This window comes from Neopsephotus bourkii, unplaced genomic scaffold (assembly GCF_033783945.1).
Source record: "Neopsephotus bourkii isolate Nb327-2 ecotype Australia unplaced genomic scaffold, CSIRO-AGI_Nbou_v1 NB_795, whole genome shotgun sequence".
Taxonomy (NCBI): domain Eukaryota; kingdom Metazoa; phylum Chordata; class Aves; order Psittaciformes; family Psittacidae; genus Neopsephotus; species Neopsephotus bourkii.
The window spans coordinates 119534-142687 of NW_026901291.1; the positions used below are offsets into that span (position 1 = coordinate 119534).

Consider the following 23154-nt stretch of genomic DNA (forward strand, 5'->3'; position numbering starts at 1 on the left):
GAAAGAAAATACATTATTTGCTAATTAATTATACACACAAAGAACTCAGTTACATCTCATCAATTGATACAGCTCATTCAGAAGGCAGATTTTAGCATCTCAAACACAGAACAAAAACCTGAAAAAGTCTAGAGGGAAGATTAAGCCTGGGAACAGAGCAAAACCAAGATCTAGTAGACTGACATCGACATGAATTTACAGTGATCTCCAAAACCAGAATGTCAGAGTTGCAGTCTCCTATGGTCAGAGCCATTGAGTACAGTGCAGTGGAGCCTACTTCACTTTGGTAATTACATTAATTGTAATTGCTTCGCCAACAGATTGGAAAGCAATTGATCAAGGTAAACTATTTAATTCTTTGGGTTTTTAAAATCCAATATGCCATTTTAAGCCTTAAGGACTGCTGGACTTTGTAACACACAGGGGGGTTCATATTTAAAAAACAAACACTTCACAAACATGTTCTGTGATATTTTCAATGCTGTTACTTGGAAGTTTTCCTTTTACAGGAAACCCTTGTTTTCAGAAAACAAACAGAAACTTGGTGAGTGGAGGAGCTGAGAAGAGCAACACGGCAAATATAAGAGCGAGAAAGAGACCGAGACCACTTCCAATCCTGTGCAATGGAAACATTTTCAAGCGTTTTGTCAAAATCACTTTTAAAAATCACTCCATAGCCTATTAATCAGGCACACAGGAACCAGCTGCACAGACTTGAATGTAAGAGCCAACTGCTGCAGCTCAGCGTTGTGCAGAGGATCCTGCACTGGAGGCGGTGGAGAGCCCAGCCCAACTCTGAGAGCCCCAGTCACAACAGTTGTCAGTGTCTCCACACCCTCTGAACTAATCTTGTCTGCTTCTGAGGCATACATATCTGTATGGATACACATCATGTATATTGACTGTTTTCTGTTTTTTTTCTTTCTTCTACAAATGATGATGTTCCCTTACCTGTGGTAGAAAACAGAGGCCTGGCAAGATCCTGTGGATAATGGAAGCCTGGAAACACTCCAGGGGCAGGAGGTCTGCTGAACAGGTCAAGTTTACCACCTATCTCTAGCTTGTGGGGATCCAGCTGCATCTGCTGTCAAATGATATAAAAACAATCTCATTATACACTTCCTTTTTTAAGGGAGAAACAGAGAGGGAGTTCAGGCTCACTCCTGCTTAGCCCTGCCAGGGAGAGTTAGCGAGAGTGACAGCAGTGTCTGTGGTCACGTACTGCAGTCATGCTCTGACAGCATCTGTAAAGCCGTTTTGCTCCACAGCCTCTCGGCTGCCTGCCTCATTCACATGAATAAGGTCTGAAGTGAGCTCTCAGCCCCTCAGCACACACAGTGGAGCATGCAAGATGATACACTGAGTGTACTGCACCCTAGGATCACTTGGTGCTCTCAGCCTGACAAAAAACATTCTGCAGGCGGAAAGCTGCTGGCAGAAGTCTTGAGAGCGGTGATGGACTTGTCTGTTTTGCTTCTCCAGTTTGGAAAGAGTTCCTAGACTATGCCCTTCTTGCAGCTAGCCTAGCTCAGAATGCAGACAAGGGACAAAAGGATAAAGAAAACTATGATGCTCCTCCAGAGGCTATATTTATCCTTCCCTTATAGAAAGGAGCATGGTCAGAACTGCACGAAAGTCCTGTAAGTCTCTCAATAGCTTAAAGGTGATATACTTGTCTATTAAAAAAAAGGGACATAAATCACTTGTAGAGACACTAATTACAATGCACCTACTTAAGCACTGAATAATCTTCATTAATGGGACAAAAAAACTACAGCAGGAGCTATGAAAAACCAGACAACTGAAGTCCCATTATCGACTACTCTGCCTGTCACAGGGAACTTTGAGTCTGTAACAGCACCCCAGAGTACCTACATCTTGTTACCTCTTGAGTTGTAACAAGAGGTTACAACTCCCTCTCCCTCTGCCCATCATCGCTGCAGTGCAGAAAGCCCAACACAGCCTAACACAGTAACTATCTATCTACTCGCCTGCTCTGTTTTCTAATATGCTCTTCACCGTATCTGTCATTTCATTACCTCCTCCCAAGGAGGTACCAATACAGAAGGGGAATGACATTAAATATATATGCTTTGTAAAAAAGATTGATCTGGGGCAAAATTACCCTCTGCCTCCATCTCTTCAGCTCTTTCTGGCTGTGCACTTAGTATCTCTTGCTCGTTTTGTTACCCTTCAACCCAATTCCTTTGCCCTCAGATAAACTTTATGCTTGCTACAGTAAATGTTAAAGGACTGAAAGTGTTAGTTAATCAATACAGGCAAGCTTGAGAATCACCAACAGAAACTGCTTCCTGCTCATTACTCACTAAAACATAAGCCAGAAGACTTGGCTTTGTTCCAGAAACTGTCTGAATTACCTTTATCTTCTGCTGGTGATGGTAGATCTGCCAGGCAATCTGTACATGAACTGCACACCACTTCCCGGGTTTCTGCAATGGAAAGCACAAGAATTTAGATTAATTTATACGTTAGCAATCTACATCAGATAGAACGTTTCATTTCCCTTACTGTCAAACAGGCAGCTAAGCAAAGAGAAAGGCTGATTACTAAAATGGCACAATAGGTGATCAACACTTCTATGTGTACTGCAGCAGATGATGTTTAAATTCAGGAAACAAACAGGAAGAATGTGGGATACCTTTCTCATCTCATGGAGACCTGAGATGCTTGCCTGTCCTACTTGCGCTCCCCACTTCCCAAATGGAAATAAATAGCAGCAAAGGCAGGTATGCCATGCTTGAGAGAAAGCAAGTAATAGTTAACAGTTCTGTTTCTGAAAAGAGCCCTGTTCATTCATTCCTGCTGCATTGCAGGCCAAGTCATGTGTGGTTATTATGGCTACTTGCATTTGAGGAGGAAAAGGGTACAGACAAACAATCACCAGGGATGAGCAGGGGCACAGCTGAACAAGTTACTGTTTCACAGCTGAGCTGTGGCTCTCACTGCTGGGTGACTTTTTGAACACGAGAAGCACAAATAAAACTCACAGACCTAAGCCACCATAAATCTGATCACTGCTGAATGTCTGTCCATGCTTACAGTTGCTTATTTCTGTGACCCTTATTTCATACTGTGGACTATTAATGTACATAAAGGGATGCAAAATAAGGTTGGGATTCAACCTAAACGTTATTAATCAGAAGCAGTTAAGAGTTTATGATGACAGTTTGCTTTAAATGAAGGATAAGCATGACATTTTCTACTAGGCATGTTAGATTTCAAAAATGCATGCACAATATTTGAAGTGTGTGTATATATATGTATATAAAATCCCCCACAAACCTTACTTACTCTTACTGGAGGCCTGTAAGGGTCTGACACCTAGGGAAAAAGCAGAAATAAAACAATCAGCCTAAAACTAGCCAATATACCAAAAGGCAGAGAACTTCCTTCCTCTGAACAGTAAAAGTGTTTAAAAAGCGATGTTCCAGAGAAGTCCCCTGTGACACAGGAAACCTAAAGGGTTTAAAGAAGGCTTAAAACTTCTCTTTCATTCCTTGCACCAAGCTCAGCAGAATTTTATGATAAACAAAGCAGCTTCATGCCAGCAACTGAACAGTGTGAGTGCTTTTCTGTACCTTATAATCATTCTGAAATGGAGCACATAAAACTACGCTCCAAGCAATGCTTAGGGGAAAGACCTTGAAGGGGGTTCCTGCCCCACTTCCCTCTGACTTTGAAAAAGTCAATACATCCCTCTGTATTCACGACCGGTGGAGGCTACTGTTGTCTCACCAGAAAAAGAAACTTCTGCTCTGACTGCTTGCTCCGAGTCTAGAAGGCAAATTTGCTCAGCAGCTGCTCTATTTTTTATGAGCAATCACTGTGTTTACCATAAAGCCAGATAAGCTGAAAGGAAGGTTATATATTGTTGCCTACCCCTGGAGTCTTCTGCAGCAGTGTATGGTGGACTGTGCCTGGTCTACCTGCTACATCAATAGGGTTTGAAGTCTGAAAGACAAGAACAGAGCGTGAATAATACTGTATCACACCAGCGGTACATTTAACATCTCTATCTGATGTTAATGGCATTAATTAGTCCATGTTTGTACTGTGCTTTGAACACACATATTGCTACATTAGTGCTAAATGTTATCTCTTAATGACAGCCAACGGCATTTAACCACCATGTCATCTATTATTCTTTAGCAGCAGCAAGAGTATTACAGCAGCACCCCTAAGCCCCAGTTAAATCACAACCCCATTGTGTTATGCAGTATGCAAGTAGATGTGAAGAGATAGTCCCTGCCCCCCAAGCTTACTCTTTAGACAAAACAGGCAGGCAGTAGGACAGAGAATGAGAGGTGGACTGACTCCCTCCGTGTTTCAGGCAGCAACCAGTACAGCAGTCAGGAATGGAACAACTCAAGCATCCTACTCACATATTCCACCTACTGGACTGCAGCCCCTCTCCAACTGGGGCTAGATAACACAATGGCTAAAACGGCAACAGCCCATCTATTTGCTTTGACAAGGCAAAATGAGAAACCTTATAAGGTGCTTGTGGGTCTTTTATAGCTCTGTAGTGTTTATCCCATCATCTTCCAGCAAGGATTAAACACTCCATTGAATGAATCCCTGTTCCTCCTCCGGATCCCACCTGCTGCCCTGCCCTAGACGATCCCTAAGAACTCGTTCATCTTCTCACTCTGGCATTCCTCCATCTCCCACTCCCAGAGCAACTGCAGCTGGTGCCTCCACACAGCTGAGCGCAGAGGGGTTAAACCTTATTCCCCAAAAGATTATTTCACTCACATTTTAGGTCAAATTACAGTAGATTTCAAATAGTCAAACTGTACGAGCCATGAATATAATCATGGGGGTGGGAAGAAAGATAGGCTTTAATTTGGCTAAATCTACGTAACTTTCAGACTCATTAAAAAGAGAACTCTTGTGTGTTGGTAAGTCAATGAACTCCCCAGGCAGATCTGTGCTCTCAGGGGCTGTCTGACAGCTGAGGTATATATAAGGTGGCAAATAAGTTACAGCTATCATACAGGCAAGAACTTTAAGATCACAACATGTTAACAGCATGGTGTCATCCTGTCCCTTTGTCCCCTGGAGAAAGACGTGACTGCTTCCTCCAGCAAAGTAAACTGAATACTTCTGACCTTTTCAAGTTCTTAGCTTGTGAGAAACGGCCTTCGGGACACTCACTGAGAAATTTACCGTCAGCCTGGATTTATGTGCAGTGGATTTACATGCACAGCTGTAGGCAACTGACATGGGAAGGAGAAAAACAAAACCAAGACCTCTGCTTTGAAAAGCAAGAAGTGCTGGACTCAGTGTGCCAAAACCACATCATCAGGTCTGTAGCGATTACGAAGGCTTTAGTCAAACAGCTTGGGAGGGAGAGAGCATAGAAAAATGAAACAGTAATGATGACAAGAGTGGCTATGCCTAGCTGTTCAGCTCTGTCTCCTCTAGGAAACTGGAGAATAATGTGCCAAAGTGGCAGATCCATTTTTCAGCCTGTCCATCTTTTTTTCAGATGTTAGACTGCATCTAAACACAGCACTGTACAGAGATCAAGTGATGGTAGTGATTAACCATGGCACCAGAGCATGACCTTCTGCTCCTTAAACTCAACCTAGCACATATTCTATATATCTATCATTAAAATGAATTAAAAGCTAAGTTATAATTCAGCACAAAGAACTGTTCAAAAATGTAATGGATCTCCTTCTTTCTCGCTACGTAACTGCTTCTCTTTGGTCTAATGATATTTTGCAGTGAGATGGTATCTATAAAGCTCTTTAACGAAGATGGAAACCAGAAGAACATGCTATTGTTGTATCAGAAGCTGCTCATTAACAGTAAGTAGCCTTATGGCAAAACTGAAGCCTATCTTCACATCAGCAAAAAATTGCCAATTCCGCCTTATCTGTGCAGCTCTTTTGCTTGGAAAGTCAAGTTCACACCCTGACACCTCAGGGTCTGCAGGGACTCCATGGCATCCCTTGCAAGAACAGAAACAATTAACACTGGCAGGCAACTCCATCAAGGGATAGCTATGTTCTGTCCCTCCTGCTCCCTCTGATTCGACTGCTCCTTTTCTATGCCTGTAGCAACTTCATACAGAACCTGTGTTGAAAAAAGCCATTTTAGAGACTGCTATTTGCAATGTATCCAGAAAATAAGGGATTTGATAGACACTGAGGAATACTCCAGCTTCCATTAAAAATATGAAGTGGGAAGGCTGCTAGAGGCCTTATTTACAGCAGTTGCTAACTACTGACTTCCACTGACGTCAATGAGACTGCGGAGGGAAGCACACCCCACAGCCCTGCTCGGTGTGATTACAGAAATCACCTTCCAAATGCAAACAGAAACAGCCTGGCTACAGTGCTGCTCCTTCCAGGCTTCTGACACAGCAGCAAAGCTCTATGGAAATGCAGTTCAAGATAAGAAATCTCCAAAATCACAGAATGTAAAGAAACCAAACACATCACCTTACAAACAGAGTAAATGCTCCATTTTCAAACAAATATTACATAGATACAATGCATATTTCTTGTTTGGAAAGATTTCACAGTTTCTGTACATTCAAAAATAGTTAATAAAAAGAACACGTTGGGGAAAGAAAAAAAAAAAAGCAGTGCACACCACAGAATTTGTCAAAAATGGTGGTTATCATGGCAACATTTCCAAATGCCAGTCAGTGCTTGTTATAATGATATGTTACAGTCGCAGTGCACCTTTCAAACACACTATCTCAAAGGAGCTTGCAGGCATTAATCAACCCTTATAAAACCCACTGCAAGATCAACTTTATAGATGAGGAAGCTGAGGAACAGAAGATTTAAGCGACTTGCCCAAGGTCAGACAGTGCTGGAGCTGGGAATAAAGATTCAGTGCCTTGAAATTGCTCTACGCACTTACAGCAGTCTCTCCCTACTGTTCCCACACTTACACAGTCAATTTATCTTTTTTTTTTTCTGGGAATAAACACAGTTTATCTTTTGCCATCTCAGACCATTAAATTTATAAAATGATTTGGGACTCTTTGGTCTATTATTAGCTATAAATATTTCAATCAAATAATGCATTTGACTGTATGCTTCTCCTTCAGTTTCAGCTGACCTCCTGAGTGAACCACTATATCCTTCTTCAAGGAATGATCTGTAGCACCAAGAGAAAATGCCTAAAGTGTTGGCTGTTTTGTGCAGAGGATGCTCATAGGTCTGCAGGGTGATCAGTTCCAACCCTGTGCTGCACGTGCTAGTTAAATCACCAGAGACACGACTCTGAATACAGTAAAAGAACAAAGCCTTCAGAAGAAGAAGTTTGTACCTTCGGTTGAAATGCTCCCTGAAGTGACCCAAAGGGACCTGAATGTGGAAGCATGGGTGGCATTCCAGGCATTGCTGGAGGATAGGTTGGAAAGAACTACAAAAGAAAAAGAGATGCTTATGTCACAGGACAACTTGAACAATAATGGAGGTAGGTGCCAATCCTGGCACACGCAAAAATAGTACTGTGTTGAACAAGTGCCACGGTGAAAACACGCACTGAATTTGCTTTCAAAATTTGTGAGAGCAAAGCCAAAACTTGAAAAATGCGCTCAACTGATGAATTTTCTAGATAGTGCTGAACAAGTGTGCCTTTAAAATTGGTGGACTATTGCAGGAAGCACAGAGCATTCATTCACCATTTTCAGAGGAATCAGAATAATCTGGGTTTTATGTTCACTTCTTGTTAACTCTGCATTTTTCTGCAGTAGCAAACAAATCGACCCTGTTTTGAAATGTGCCCTGCTTTAATTGTCAAAGCAAAAAAGAACCACAAGATGCTGCATTGCACACCAACCACAGGCAACATGCACACCACCTTGTAGTTGTGTAGGCTGGGTTAAGTTTTGCTTAGGCCTCTCCTGAGCTCATACAGAAGTTTCACAAGTCCTAGAACATGTAGTTTTTGTGCTTTGGAGCAGTGGGGAGCACCAGGAGGAAACCACCAGTTTGACTTACTCCTGTGACCTGAGCAAAATCTTGTGAGAGAGCCATGCACTCCAGGCTGCGGCACTGTGAGAAGCACCAGCGGCAAAGATACTGCAATGACCACTGATTTAGCCATTTGTGCGCATTCCCTGCCATCCCAGGCACAGCAATATAGAGCTGCAGCAGCAAAAATGCAGTAGGCAAAGATTAAAAAAAAAAAAAAAAATAAAGCCCAAAGAAAATTCTGTACCTTAAAAAAAATAAATAAATCAAGACAGAAAAAGAGCTTTAGGAATGGATGAATCAAACCACTACCAATCAATCAAAAACAAGCAAAGGAAGTGCAAGCAGAACCATTAGCAAAGACACCACCTAGAAAGGTAAGCACTCACGTTGGAATGTCGAAAGTAAGGGTTGTCTAATTTGGGAGCGTACTTGTCAAACTGGAAAGAAAAAAGAAAAAAAGGAAACACGTGAGTCGGGTTTCAATAGTAGTGGACACACCAGGATTTCAACACAGACAAATATCACGGCCCATCTGTACAGCATTTAACAGAGCAGAACTGACTGGTTATTCCATTCTCGCTCGTCAGGGAGCTGACTGATTTCCCAAAGCTAATGGAGACAGAAAGGTGCTAGCCCCTGGGTTGTGCTGGGTACTGCCGAGCATCTCTGCAGAACCCTGTTTGCAGGCACTACATGAAGAGGATCCTTCACTATGAAGAGAGCAGTGCTGATAGCTGCAGTGCAGTGAAACACCGTGAAGTTCAGCTCCAGGTCCAGGTCTGAGACTTGCCCCTGGAACACTGAACTACATCACAACACTAGAAGGTAGGGAATACTTTCCACTAGACCCCAGCTTCTACTGTGGGGCAATCAATACCAATTCCCCATTTCCTGAGTTCCTGTAAGTGCCAAAATTGTTTGGAATAGGGCTTAATTGCTCCGGATGCACAGGTCTCTCCATATTCCCCCAACCCCTGCAGAAGACAGAGCACCCCAGAGAAAAGGTGATTGCTATTGTTTTCTCTTCCAGCATGGGGTTTTAACACCTCCATGTGTGCAGTCTGTGCCCCATATTTATTTTTATGACCATTTGTCCTGTACCACCTTGGAAACAAAACCAAGCATATATACATTGCATTTTTGAACAGTATGTGCATTCTGCTGGGGAGGAGGGAGAGGGGAAAAGGCAGGGAAGGGAGCTGTAGGACCCCATGAAAAGCTGCTTATTTGGCAAGTCAGCTGCTGTTTCACACTCCTCTATGTGCAGGAGAGTAGATTTGTAATTTCATTAATTACAGTTATTACTGGAGCCATGTCCCCTCCAGTGTAAATACCATAAATTACCAAACACATGCAGCTGTAAATTTCAACACTCTTCTCTGGTGTTGGGATTAGCAGACCTGATCTAGCGGAATATAAGAAGATGTGAGTGAAATATAACAAAGGAGCCTTGCAAGTTGTTTTTGGTGTGAAGGCTGACATCAACAGGACAGTGGTGGGAGGGGAGGAAGCTGTTCACAGGATCGGAGATCATGATTCTTAAATAATGGAGGAAGTTTCTGAGGAAAGATTCAAGAGTGTTTTACACAGACCGAGAAGGGAAGGTGCTTACACACGAGTACATTGAGCAAACACCTGGGGCTGGATTTTGGGTGGATGATACTACTTCTAATTGTCTTGCTGCTAAGCAGATTACAGCCCAAGAATGTCATCAGGCACTCAGCAGTGGGAAAGAAAAGTGAGAAACATTCTCCTCCTCGAACCCTTGGTAGTTCTTCCCAAATGCTGCTGTTGTTGTTACTCTTGGCTTTTGCTAGCCTTAGCAGAAGAGGGCTGTTTCTACATTTTGGACACAGTGTGAAACTGAGAAGGGGAAAAAAGCTAAACCTTGTTCTTTCAATTTCACAAAGTAAGTGCCAGAAATGGGGAGAGTGCGTTTTAAAGCACTGACAAAATCCATTTGTGGCAGACCTCTAACAATTCTGTAACAGCTGCAGCAAATTCAATGGTAAAACGCTAACGCTTATGACATGGCCAGGAGGATCTCTCCTGCAAGAAGAAACAGCTCACACAAATTACTGCTTGTTGATGTAATCAAATAATAAATGCCAAAATTGATATAGATTAGGGAATTAGGAGGAAGAGGGGCAAAACTCATATCCGATGAGATGCTGCATTGGTGAGAGTAAGTATGGTCTGGGTAAGCAAGCATGGTCTGCCCTACAATCAATAGCTGTGGGGACTGTGTTTGGTACATTAGATGCCATTGATCTTGTGGTGTTTTGGTGTCATGGCACCTGGCTCTGGGAAAGGGAGAACAGAAATACACAGCAGGACACACAAAAAGGGAAACTAAAGGGACTCTGGACTTGTCTCATGGGTGTGCTATCTGCTCATGGGTAGCAGCGTAGCAGACCCAGAGGCTCAGTGTGGAGGCTCTGGATGGAAAAGGGATCCCTTTGGGAGTGCTGGGCCTGTCTGTCCAGGCCTCCAGTCAGAAGGTCAGGGACAGCACGCCTGGCTGAAATGCAGAGGACTGGGTTTTGTCTGACAAGAGTGGGTTAGGCTTTTTGACCAGAGATGCTCTACTTATCCTCACATTTTGGGCTGGGGTACGCACCATGGGAGGTGCAGAGGGCGGCATGAGCGGCGTCTGGGGCAAGCTGGATGGAAAAGGAGTGAATGTGTGCTGGTGGGTGTGTTGGTGCTGATGCGTGTGTTGGTGCTGGTGAAACTCCGCTCTCAGCAGCGGCACCGGGCCAAGTGAGGCAGCGGCCCGGTCCGAACTCTGAACCAAAAACCGGTTGTTCAGCTCTTGCCTGAGCAGTTCGTGATCTAGAGGAGAGAGAGAGAGAAAAAAAAAAGACACAGAGGCCCGTGGGCCCGTGAGTACCACAAAGACGGAGGAGAAAGAGTCAATATTCACCTGGCATTCCCTGTTTCTGCAGGTCATGCTGTGGTGGTTTTCTACGTGAGGACTCATTGGTGGAGGTAAGAGAGATGCCTGTGACAAAGTACCAATCAGAATCCCCGAATGAGGCTGGCAATACATGATTGGTTGGTTGAATGATATCAACAGGCTGGTATCTAAAGACAAGAGAGAACACCATGAGTCATCACAGCAGAAAACATCATGGGGGCTCAGCAAGCACCGCCCACCGCCCCCCAACCCGCCCCCCGCGCGGCTCCCAAAGGATGCTCCTCCTCCTCCTCCCCGGCACCTGCTGGCCCATGGCTCCTAGGTGCCTCCGGGAACGGACCGTGGAGGTCTGGTCTTGAGGCCACGGTGGCCGAACCTTCCCATGCCAACGAGATGCTAGGGAGTGCCCTCGAGGACAATGGCTCGCTTTAAAATGAGTAATACTGACCTGTTTCATTTGGAAGTGTGAAAGGCAGCAGCATACATGTACACTGAAAATGGATAGTGGCCTAATGCATGTGTTAAATCAAATATATATACTTAGAGAGGTGAAATTGTGACAGGATCTACAATGTGGTGACATAACCATGGATTTGGGTAGCTGGAAACTACCTGCTTGGCCTGTACCATCATCCTCCTTCTCAGCCCCACGACACGCACACAGAGATCAAGAACATCCATCCTACAAATTGAGGCCTTCTTTGGGTTTTTTGGAGATTTTAAATACTAAGCAGTCCTTTCCTCAACGTCTAACAGGTTATAATCATCATTTTTTTGTCCTTGCCTCCAGGCTTTTCTCCTATGAGAAAATCCGGAGGAGGATCACTGGCAAGAGGAGAAACATTGAACTGGCTCAGGGTTGCAACAACTGCAGAAACAAAATTACATGTGGCCTCTTCTCAGCATCTTCCTCCGGAAGAAAAACCTCCACTGAATTTGATGTGGTTTAGGGCAGTGGAAGATACCAGCACTTCAGAAATGACAGAAATGGTGTGACTGAATACAGTAAGGACAAATTCCAAAGTCCACTTCCCCAGAAAGTTGGCTGGTATCAATTAAATCCGTCTGTGCTTTTGCCTAAGAACTTCAAACAGGAATCAGCACCCAATGTGTTATGTATTTTCTAAGCTAAGAGTAACCTCTGTCACCAGCTGTGGATGACATCCACCCAGTCCTGACTGACCTACTTGCTTCTAAATTTACATGAATCCACTTTTTTCAGTATAACACCCCTTTTTAAACTACAGCACTGAATATAAAAGGGTGAAAGAATACATGTGCTTTGAAGTTTTATTTCATGTTCTACAGGCATTTCTTTTACTTAAATTTTCTAGAGTAACATTAGAAATGTCTAAATCAATCACCTTCTGAAGTGACACGATTAAGATCTATAAAAACAGGCACTTTGATGGGGAACTTCAAGGTCTCTACTACCACTTAGAAGCCTACATCCTATTAAAAGTAAATTCTGAAAGCAAATTTTAGGTGCTTTTCAGTAATACATGTACTGCTAAAAGCAACTACTGTGTACTGCTACAATCTTTATAATAATTAATATAAAAGCAGAACGTATATAGACTCGTGATACTGAAGCCTAAGGCACTGGAGAAAAAGAGCCTACAATGGAGCAAGCAAACAAGAAAAAAATAGTAACTAGGCTTGAAAGCACTTAGGTCCAAACCCTAACCTCTTTAAATAATATGAGTATTATTTCATGTGTGTGTGTTTACGCATTTAAATCTGGCATGACTTAAAGAAACTGAATCCTTCTGTTCGCATCAAGATAATCCACTTTTCTGGAGGGAGAGATAAAAGCAAGCTGGCACTTGTAAGTGCTCTGATATCCAATTTCTTTTAAGAGACTTGAAGTCAGACTGATAGATTTGCAGCTGGCTCTAGCCCATAGTCCTGTACCACAACTTTGGCCTTTGTCAGAAGAAGCAAAGGCCTGGGGATGTTTGGAGAAGCAGTGTGGCACTTGGGCGAGGTGGCTGCTTCATAGTAAGGATGGGACTGCACAGTAATAACCAGCTCTGTGAGGGGCTCTGGGCAATGTCAAGATCAGAACTGGTCTGGTTATGTAATAACACAACTAGCAGAGCAACTGAGCAGCCCTTTGAATGTCCAGACACTAGTGCTCTGTGTATACACATGAGGTGGGCATGGCAGAAAAAGATCAACCCTGCTAATGTTGGTAAGGTGTCCTCATGTGCAGAAGATAAGACACAAAGACGGCTGTTTCCTCTGTGTATCCTACATGAGGGCCAGCCTCAGTGCCCTTTAGTAGAGGGCAGCAGCCCACACAAGGGTTGTTCCTAACTTACTTGTATAAGCTTCAGGTTTCAAAGGGAAGAAATGCCACCAGAAGTACATTCCTGTTATTCAAAGACCTGAGTCTGAATCAGTGAATGCAGGAGCTCTCAGCCCTGCTTCTCTTCTTGGTAACACCAACAAGCGTGCCAAAGTAAATTTAAAGGATGAGCACATTTTCATCCAAAGTGTGTGTGTGGGGAAGATGACAATAAGGAGACTTCAAAGGGCCATACCCTCTCCTGATGGTTTTTCTAAGCTGCGCTTTTACTGAGAGCACACATGCACTCAAATGGCACAGCAAGGACTATGCTGCTAGTGGCAGTTGGATCCTAGCTCTTCAGGGCTGCTTAGCAATATTGTTTGCTTTTAAGACACTTTTATGGGAATGACAACAGAAGCTCCTGGCTCTGCAGCACTCGGTATTGATTTTATGATGTGCCAGTTTGCAGGCATTTCATATAATGCAGACAAGAGGCATTTCGCTGTCTGCAGGGTTAGACGCCCAGACCTTTCTCTCCACTAACTTAGGCTTCTCCTGCTTAAATTGCAGGAGAAACCCTTTTAGTAGGAGCAAGACTGTTACCGTTTCCTGGCAAGCTGCTGAATGTGAATAGGTCACTTGATCTTGCACCTCCTGAAGTTAATGATGAAAACATACTTGCTTTCAGTGACTGCAGTATCACGCTTTTAGTGAGCACACTGCTATTTCCTTTTGCAGTACTTTCAAAGCCTCCATCACAGTAGTCCTTTGCCTTAAACAGGGGAAGCAATGAATAGGTCTCCCACAGTGCTGCCAACATCTTCCCAGCCATGTGGTTGAAATTCTAGATGGTGCCAGGGCCTGTGAAAGCCAGCAGCTTTGGCCTATGTGGTCCTGTTTCTGGCTGGAACCCCAAGCACTTCTGTCTATCAACATTCTGAGAGCTTGCTTTGGACCAATTCACATGTTTCTTTCATTTAAAGAAGCAGTTATAAATAACGGGACATTATTTAGCTCTTGGGACAAAAAAAAAGGGGATGCAAGGCCATCACATTTTTCCACAGCAAATCTGCCCTCTCCTTACTCCTTTAACTGGCTTCATAGGAAACAAGTGAAATGCTTGTCCTGTGTAAATCCTTGCTGAGTTAGTTGTGGAGTCAAATGCCAGATCAAAAGGAGGCCCCAGCAAGTCAAAGTCGCAGGGAAGTCTCCAGCTGCCAGGGTCTCTTTCAGGGACAGCTGTAGGCTAATGGATAAGCTATAAACAGGACATTTAGGGCAGAAGTGACAATAGAATGGGGGCCAGGGTGAACAAAGGAAACGTTTTTAAAGGATGCAAAGACAGTGAGAGCTGAACAGCAGAGCCTGTCAGCTTGTCTCTGCCTCAGACAGAGAGGCTACGGAGCCACAGGCACACAGAGACTTTGTGCTGGCACAGGCAGAGAATCCTGCTCTGCCAGCAGGATGTCCTGCTTGTCTAAAGGGGGAATAGGTGTTCAGTTACAACAGCTTTCTGGCATGATTGGAAAGTTTTTTCAAGTCATTTCTAACAGCAGAGCTTTCATTAGTGGGGACAAAGAAGGGGAGAATGGAAAACCATACATCAGTCCTTTCTTAACATAAAAAATGTCTGATGACTGTAGAATGCCACAGTGTTTTGAGACTTCTTACAGGAAGCTACATGCTGTCTGTATGAAATCTCTCATCTGGTAAAACATGTCCATGTCTCCTACCTGCTTCACAAGCACTTCCAGTTCCAGTACACACTGCCTGTGGAGGGGTCTGTGTCACTATATTTTACCTGCCCACCAGCCAGCCCATCTCTCAACACCCTCCAGTACATGCACAGTACATAAGCCCTGGAAGAGGAGGGGAACCTACCTGCAGGGTGACCTGGTATCACGAGGCTGTTGGTAGGTAACGCTGGTGGAGGTGGCAGCGTAGGTGGGGTGGCGAACATGGCCGGATGGTGCTGGTGCTGGGTCTGTGATCTGAGAGAGAAGTGCGAGGTAGCAAGATTAGATATGGAGAGGGGCAGAGCTGGGCCGGAGGAATGGTGTGGAGGAATCTGGGGCGACAGGGGAAGGTGCTTCGGGAGGCTGATGCTTGTTGCACTGCTAGCACTGCTGCTCCGGCTGCAGAGAGAAAAAGATGGGGGGAAGAGAGGGGAGAAAGAGTGTGTTACAAGATTGAAAAAGTGCAAGAAATGTACCACCAGAAACAACATAACAATGTAACCCTGACCTCCCCAAGCTTATGTTTTTGTTTTTCATAATGGCAGTGGTGACGTTAACAAATCTCAGTGAACTTCTCCAGCTGGGCAGGATGGGGCTTGGGATCTCCAGAGTGACGTTTCCTCTGGTGCTTGAACAAGTTATAATCCTCAGAGCTATCTATGAGGTAATGATGAAGGCCACAGAGGCAGCTGAATTTTCCACCTTTATTTAGCCTCTGATGACCTTGCAGTGGCCATGTGCGTCCTTGTGATCATACGATGCAATTACTTCAATTCTGTTTTCTGTGGCTCTGGGTACACACAGTTGCATAGTGTGAGTGACTTTGGGAACATGCTGTATTTGCTGTGCATGCTGTGCAGTTACATTCACAAGCATTCACACACACCATCTTAATAATTTTTTTCTTGTAATAGTTTTGTATTTTACATCTTCTTTTATTATTATTACTCCACTGTGAGTGACTGAAGTTTTTCTGGGGTGAAAGGCACTACCACTGCAGTTAGTATTCAGTGTAATTCCTACCACAGCAATTAGTTGTTGCCATCTAAACCTCTGACGTATCTTGAATAGTCTGCAAGATTATTAACCATTTATTTTGTGGTTGCATTTACAGGGTAAAATCACAACAGAGCTTAAGTATGCAGGATACTATGAAATACACATTAATGGCAGCTCTCCATTCATATTTTGACCCTTGTGTGGCCAAATACTATGTTTTAAACCAGTTTTTTCATCTTGTTTAAACTAGCCTGGCTCTGGTTTGGGAGGCAAGGTGTGTTTTCTGTACCAGCACAAAGACTGCCTCCAGTTGACTGGCTAAACCCTTTTCTCTAGAAACATTTTATCCATACCATTTTCACCCATCCTACTTACTGGATGGAGGTAATTTAAACAGTGAAGCTAAGCCTCCTTCTACATCTGAATGTGTCAGATTGAAGCAGATTTCTCAGCCTACATGGAAGCCCTGCTCTAAGGGACACAGCATTTTCCAATATAGGTATCCCTCTTTTGATGCTGGTGAACAAAAAAAATCCTGTGATAACCATGAACAAACCTACTTCAATGGAAATCGTTCTTGATATGAAACAAGGGAGTTGCTCAGACTCTAACCACCTTAAATTTCTAAGGCACAAATTAGCTCAGACAAGACACTGTGAAACTCCACTGGAGGCTGGACAATAAAGGTTCAACCTTAACCATGTGTAACCTTGGTTACAGATGCCTTTTTCCTAGAAAGGGAGAATTTATCACCATGTTTCGGTTATCCACCACTACTGGAAAATCCAGCCCGTGGAGTCAGAAAGTCCAGTATCTAAAACCTGCAGCATCTTAGACAGACAGAGTGCTTGTCTTGCCTCTCAGCAATTTCTAACCCATTTGAAACAAGCTGTAGCCCAGCATCAGGACAGGATAGATGACATGAGTATCCCTTTCCCATACCTGATATTATTGAGTCCGTTGTGGGCCACCTGGTGATGCACTTGGTAGTTGAGAGGTGGAGGGATGTGACTCGGAGGCTGGGTCCGAAGCTCAGGTATTAACTGAGGCTGCGACTGCGGCCGAGGTTGAGGTTGTGACTGTGGCCGAGGCTGTGGCTGAGGCGTGAGCCTTGGTGGTGCTGGTGCTGAAATGACTGGCTCCTTCTTCAACAGTGGGCTTGCTCTGGCACTTGACGTGGGCGCTGAGGAAGTAGAAGTCACAACGGCAGCTACTGGCTGGGGGCTGGGGATAGGCAGGGCGAAGGGCACGTCGGTGCTCAGTTCCCGGCTCCGCTCTAGCCCAGACACCTTTGGGACATTGGCTGCCTTTGCTTCTGGCTTGTCATTCAAGGTGGGACCTTAGAGAGCAATGAGAAGAAGAACAAAGCGCATGCTGAAAGGTCTGTTTGTTTCTCTGCCTGGTAGAACATATGCCTGAGAAAAAAACAAGTCATGTTTCAGCTCGTGGGAGCACTGCTGCTACAAGATGGATGTGTGTGTGTCTGTCCTTCTGCTGTCCTTGACTGGCCAGTCTACAGTACTCGCTAGTGTGTGTAAGAGACTTAGTTGTCATTAAACGAATGCATTCATACAATGAATATACAGCTCTATGACTTCTACAGAGTCCCAAGGTTACGTACAGTAGGAGTGTGAACCTATCTCAGGTTACTGCTACAGTATTTCCTGCTCAATCCAAGTTTTGAGGCTGATAATGAGCTCACAAACAAACCTGATCATGAAGACATTTCATTTCTCAGCACTCTTTCAAGGTAATCTACACTGTGTTCAGGCTCAACTCCAGCTATAACTCACTGAGACCCAAGCACTAATCACAGAATCCCAAGGGTTGGAAGGGACCTCAAGAGATCATCTAGTCCAACCCCCCTGCAAGAGCAGGGTAACCTAGGGTACATCACACAGTAACTTGTCCAGGCGGGCCTTGATAATCCCATGTGGCTTCTAGGGAGGAAGCTACCCAGAATCTTCGTGTAGCAAAGGATGGGACAGTTCTGCAGCAAAGCCATATCGCTGCTGCTCCCTGGACACATGCTTGCTTGGAAGAATGGAACAGAGAAGGCTGGAAAAACCCAGTCAGAAGCACAGTGAGCAGCCAGGTGTAGTCCTGCTCACCCTAAGTATTGCACACGCCTGTATGCACAGCATACCAAAACTATCAGGAATGCTGCAATGTTGCAAAATGCACCTACAGTGAGAATTCCATATGGAATTACTCAGTCTACAATGCCAAGCATTTCCTTTTTTTTTTTTTCTTCCAAATTAAGCTAAACAAAGCAGCCCAAAGGGCTGGAAAGAAAAAAGAGAAAAGGGAGGAACAGACAGGTATTTCAGATCAAACAGTATCCAAAAGGTCAAAGACAAGTGAAAGGACCAATATGCACATGATTCAACTCCCACTGTGACTCCCTTTTCGACATTATCTCTGTATCCTTGTGTGCACAAATACTTACAAGACAAGCTGTTCATGGGTTACAAGAACTAGTATTGTTTCACATGCATACACCCCACTGCACACACAGCACTTCAATCTGACGTTTAGGATACATACTTCTATTGTCCACCAAAACGTGTTGGGGGCTGTTTGCTTTTAGCTGGCTTGCAGACATGCAAGAGATGCTACCTACACTCACTAACATGTTCCCAACACCCTCATGAACGAATTCCACCTTTGAAATTTTCCCTTCTCATCAAAGGACTGAGCCAGTTCCTGATGTAGGAAGTGTGGAAATACAACACACACCACAGGCTAATTCTGGCCGTGCAGATGCTCTAACCAGGCATTTGTGAACACAACCTATGTGAGGCCAAGAGTCATCACTGCTGCTGCTTGGGTGACTGGAACACCACCCTGCTGGTGTTAGGTGAGAGGAGGACAGGGATCAATCAGAACCTGTAGCACAACCGCTTGCCTTCTGTACAGAAAATGCCTGCGTGGTGATGGCATCTCCTTCCTTGAGATGAAAGGCAGTTTCCCACAGTGCAGCTGGCTTGCTTGCACACTCACCATTGCACCATTTCCTTCATCTATCAATCAATCAATGAATTAATAAATCTGTATAAATTTGGAATGTGAAAAAAGAAAGAATGGAAACATATGAACTGTATTTACCAGTTGAAGAAGGCTGAGGACTTATGGCCTGAAACTCACAAATAACAGGAGCAGAAGTCTTTCCAAACACTAGCACTTTGGCTGGCCACAAGTATGATCAACCCTGTATTTTCCAGCACCTTATACATCTTCACAGGTTTGACACAATGTCTGAAGGTCCTAAATTATTCCCTACAACAAATATAAGGCTAACTCTTGTTTCAGTGAATTTCTTTTTCAAATATGAGATCATGAATCACAGGTACCCTGGTTCTGAGATGTACCCAGACTTGGTTCCAATGTTATTTAAGGTGTCAATTTATTTCTAAAATAGATTTCTCTTGTGCACCATTATTTTTTATAATGCCACCTATGTTTGTAAATTTTCCTGAACTGAAAAATTACCACTGACTAGGCAAGTCAGGAATGCTCACGCTGGGTATTTAGGATGCCCAATGTAGATCCCTCTTTTTTTCAGGAGCTACACATTAAAAGCAATTGTGTTTCATTCCTGTTTCATCCACAGGTTTCCTGAGAGCCTAGAATTTAGCCCAGCAGTAGGATAAAGCTGACGTGAGTATCACTTTCCCATGAGTCTGTTGTCGGCCACTGGCGGAGCACTTGGTAGATGAGAGGTGGATCCCACAGCTGTAGATCCCACTGTTTTTCAGGAGCTACCCATTAAAAGAAATTGGCTTAATTCCTGATTCATTCATAAGTTTCCTGAGAGCCTATTAGTTCATTCCATCCAACAGGCCTCTTCCTACAGTTAAACTTATTGTGTAATTACAGACAATGTAGACAACTGGTATATATTCAAAACACACTGGCACCACAAAAATTAGTTGAGTATAAAATCAATTAGATCCAAAACAAATCAGTGAAGTCCTGTATTAAAAGCAGCTGTTTGACCAGTGTTATGTACAACTATTGATTCCCTGTGGTTTTTGCATTAGTCTTCATTTGCAATTTTCTCCAAGCAAAAGCTCATGCTCCCATGCTGACTGCACTGACCAGTCACCAGCCAGCCTGGTTGTACGAGTTGCCACTAGGGGTACTGACTGTTTTTTGCTGCTAACTTGCATCTCTCAGGTTGCAGTACTGAAATTTTCATGTGTTTCATTCTTGACAACAGTGAAAATAGCCCAGTGCCTTTTCCCCCCCTCTGGAAAAGCTACAGGCATGAGTGTGTGGGAGTATCTTCTGTAGCCACACAGCGCAAAAGCAGAAGCAATGAGAAGGAAAAGATACAGCGTGAATTCATAGGCAAGCATGGAGAAGCACGTGAGAGACAGTAAAATCCCCAAGCCAGCGCAGCCACCACACAGGAAGGATGGTGGTGAATCCTGGTGTTTTGGTGACTTTGCTGTTTTATCTTCTGATGGCTATGGTGCAATACAAGACAGAGAAGCTGCTTCGTGTGGCTGACTTGAGGGTGAACTGCAATAGGTGAAGGGGAGGAAATCACATGTGAACAAAGGCAGGACAAACTTTTTTCTTTGAAACTTCTATCAGCACTTATTCCTACCTGTTCACTGCCTGTTTCCAGTACCACTCAGTAGCTAACCATACCCAAGAGGAGTACTTTCCCTGTGCAACCAAAGAAACAATGAATTTTGAAGGCTATAATTACCTTAGGGTTTCTTAGGTACTTAACAAGATCCTTATCACGTTACTTATCACAAAAATCTCTTCAAGACCTTCTTTTCCATTCACATGGAAGTCTTGGAGCTACCTTCCCTGAAATCAATCAGGGAGTTAATTTTAATGATTTTAACAAGTCCATGGGTCCTGATGAAATCCATCCGCAGGTCCTGCAGCAGCTGGCGAATGAAGTTGCTAAGCCACTGGCCATCATATTTGAAAAATCATGGCAGTCAGGTGAAGTTCCCGACGACTGGAAAAAGGGAAATATAACCCCCATTTTCAAGAAGGGGAAAACAGATGACCCGGGGAATTACAGACCAGTCAGTCTCACCTCTGTGCCTGGCAAAATCTTGGAGCAGATTCTCCTGGAAGGCATGCTAAGGCACATGAAAATCAACAAGGTGCTTGGTGACAGCCAGCATGGCTTCACTAAGGGGAAATCCTGCATGACCAATTTGGTTGCCTTCTGTGATGGGGCTACAGAACTGATGGACAGGGGTAGAGCAGTTGATGTCATCTACCTGGATTTGTGTAAAGCGTTCGACACTGTCCCACACGACATTCTTGTCTCTAAATTAGAGAGACATCAATTTGATGAATGGACCACTCGGTGGATAAAGAACTGGCTGAACGGCCGCACACAAAGAGTTGTGGTCAATGGCTCAATGTCTGGCTGGAGACCAGTAACGAGTGGTGTCCCTCAGGGATCGGTGTTGGGACCGGTCTTGTTCAACATCTTTGTCGCTGACATGGACAGTGGGATTGAGTGCACCCTCAGCAAGTTTGGCGATGACACCAAGCTGTGTGGTTCAGTTGATCCGCTGGAGGGAACTAATGCCATCCAGAGGGACCTGGACACGCTTGTGAGGTGGGCTGATGCCAACCTCATGAAGTTTAACCATGTCAAGTGCAAGGTCCTACACCTGGGGCGGAGCAATCCCAGGCACAGCTACAGGCTGGGCAGAGAAGAGATTCAGAGCAGCCCAAGGAGAAGGACTTGGGGGTGCTGGCTGATGAGAAAATGAACATGAGCCGGCTTCAGTGTGTGCTTGCAGCCCAGAAAGCAACCGTATCCTGGGCTGCATCAAAAGGAGCGTGACCGGCAGGTCGGAGGAGGTGATCCTGCCCCTTTATTCTGCTCTCATGAGACCTCACCTGGAGTATTGTGTACAGTTCTGGTGTCCTCAACATAAAAAGGACATGGAACTGTTGGAACAAGTCCAGAGGAGGGACATGAGAATGATCAGGGGACTGGAACACCTCCTGTATGAAGACAGACTGAGAAAGTTGGGGCTCTTCAGCCTGGAGAAGAGAAGGCTGCGTGGAGACCTCATAGCAGACTTCCAGTATCTGAAGGGGGCCTATAGGGATGCTGGGGATGGACTCTTCATTAGGGACTGTAGTGGTAGGACAAGGGGTAATGGGTTAAAACTTAAACAGAGGAAGTTTAGATTGGCTATAAGGAGGAAATTCTTTCCTGTTAGGGTGGTGAGGCACTGGAATTGGTTGCCCAGGGAGGTTGTGAATGCTCCATCCCTGGCAGTGTTCAAGGCCAGGCTGGACGAGGCCCTGGGTGATATGGTTTACAGCAAGGTGTCCCTTGCATGTCCCCCCATGGCAGGGGGGTTGGAACCTGATGATCTTAAGGTCCTTTCCAACCCTAACTATTCTATGATTCTATGTTGCCCATTTTGGTCATGATCTCAAACTTTGCAGTTTCTCTGTAGGATGCTCAACTATCCCTCCTGTAGGAACTATACTTTTGTATGCCCAAGTTCCTTCCAACTGGCTGGGGTGACTGCTTGTCACATATGGAAATATCCCAAGGAAAAAACCAAAATATTCCTTTTTGTGCATGCTGGATCAGGTTTCATCAAGATCCTTTCAGGAATTTCTGTACTTTGGCTCCTCATCTACCCCTTCTGAGCAGATGGAGCTGAGCACAACTGCTCCGACACACAAGCCCATCAAACCACACCTAAATGTTCTAGAGGCAAAAACGTGTTTATTTTTACTGAGTCCTAGAGTAATTTTCGTGCTTAATGATAATGGGCTGAGCCAATTTGCCTAAGACTTGACAGTCGGCTCCAATAATTCAACTTTAATTAAACCTGAACGCATGTCAGTTCAGCTCGTCCCTTCACAGGAAATCTGACATTTGCAATGATTCATGTTTCAGCCATGCTATGGGAAGGCTGGATCACATCTGCCACTCTCCACCATGCAGAGCACTACCCCTTTTCAGCATGCCAACTTTATTTTCTAACCAAACACTTTGGACTTCTTCCATTGAGAGGCTTTCTTAAATGAACAGACAGTGAAACATGTCTTGATCTCACAGGGATGAATGATGACCAGGGAACAGGGAAGAAAGGGCTGAAACTGCTCTAACAAGAAAATAACAACCACCTGGGATTAGCAATTCCTGCCCCCTTGATTGACTGATTCTTCATTTGGAGTGTTGCAAAGTTTTAACCTCTCTGTGTCTTGGGCTATGTCCCATTC

The 23154-nt window shown here is 44.3% G+C and overlaps 1 protein-coding gene across 28 annotated transcripts in view; it reads right to left on the reverse strand.

Annotated features, from left to right (window-relative positions):
• The window catches only part of FBRSL1 (fibrosin like 1), a 537101-nt gene that overhangs the window by 11454 nt on the left and 502493 nt on the right, over positions 1–23154 (reverse strand). For 14 of the 28 annotated variants that reach the window (XM_061355306.1, XM_061355309.1, XM_061355302.1 and 11 more), the window contains 9 exons: positions 16858–17254; positions 15062–15315; positions 10567–10802; positions 8354–8404; positions 7315–7410; positions 3901–3972; positions 3304–3342; positions 2379–2450; positions 952–1084 (listed from right to left, as the gene is read on the reverse strand). In XM_061355306.1, the coding sequence (XP_061211290.1) occupies positions 952–1084; positions 2379–2450; positions 3304–3342; positions 3901–3972; positions 7315–7410; positions 8354–8404; positions 10567–10802; positions 15062–15315; positions 16858–17254 (1350 nt within the window). Of the gene's footprint in view, positions 1–951; positions 1085–2378; positions 2451–3303; positions 3343–3900; positions 3973–7314; positions 7411–8353; positions 8405–10566; positions 11055–15061; positions 15316–16857; positions 17255–23154 lie in introns of all 28 variants that reach the window. The other 14 variants (XM_061355322.1, XM_061355301.1, XM_061355294.1 and 11 more) reach the window with 13 other exon arrangements.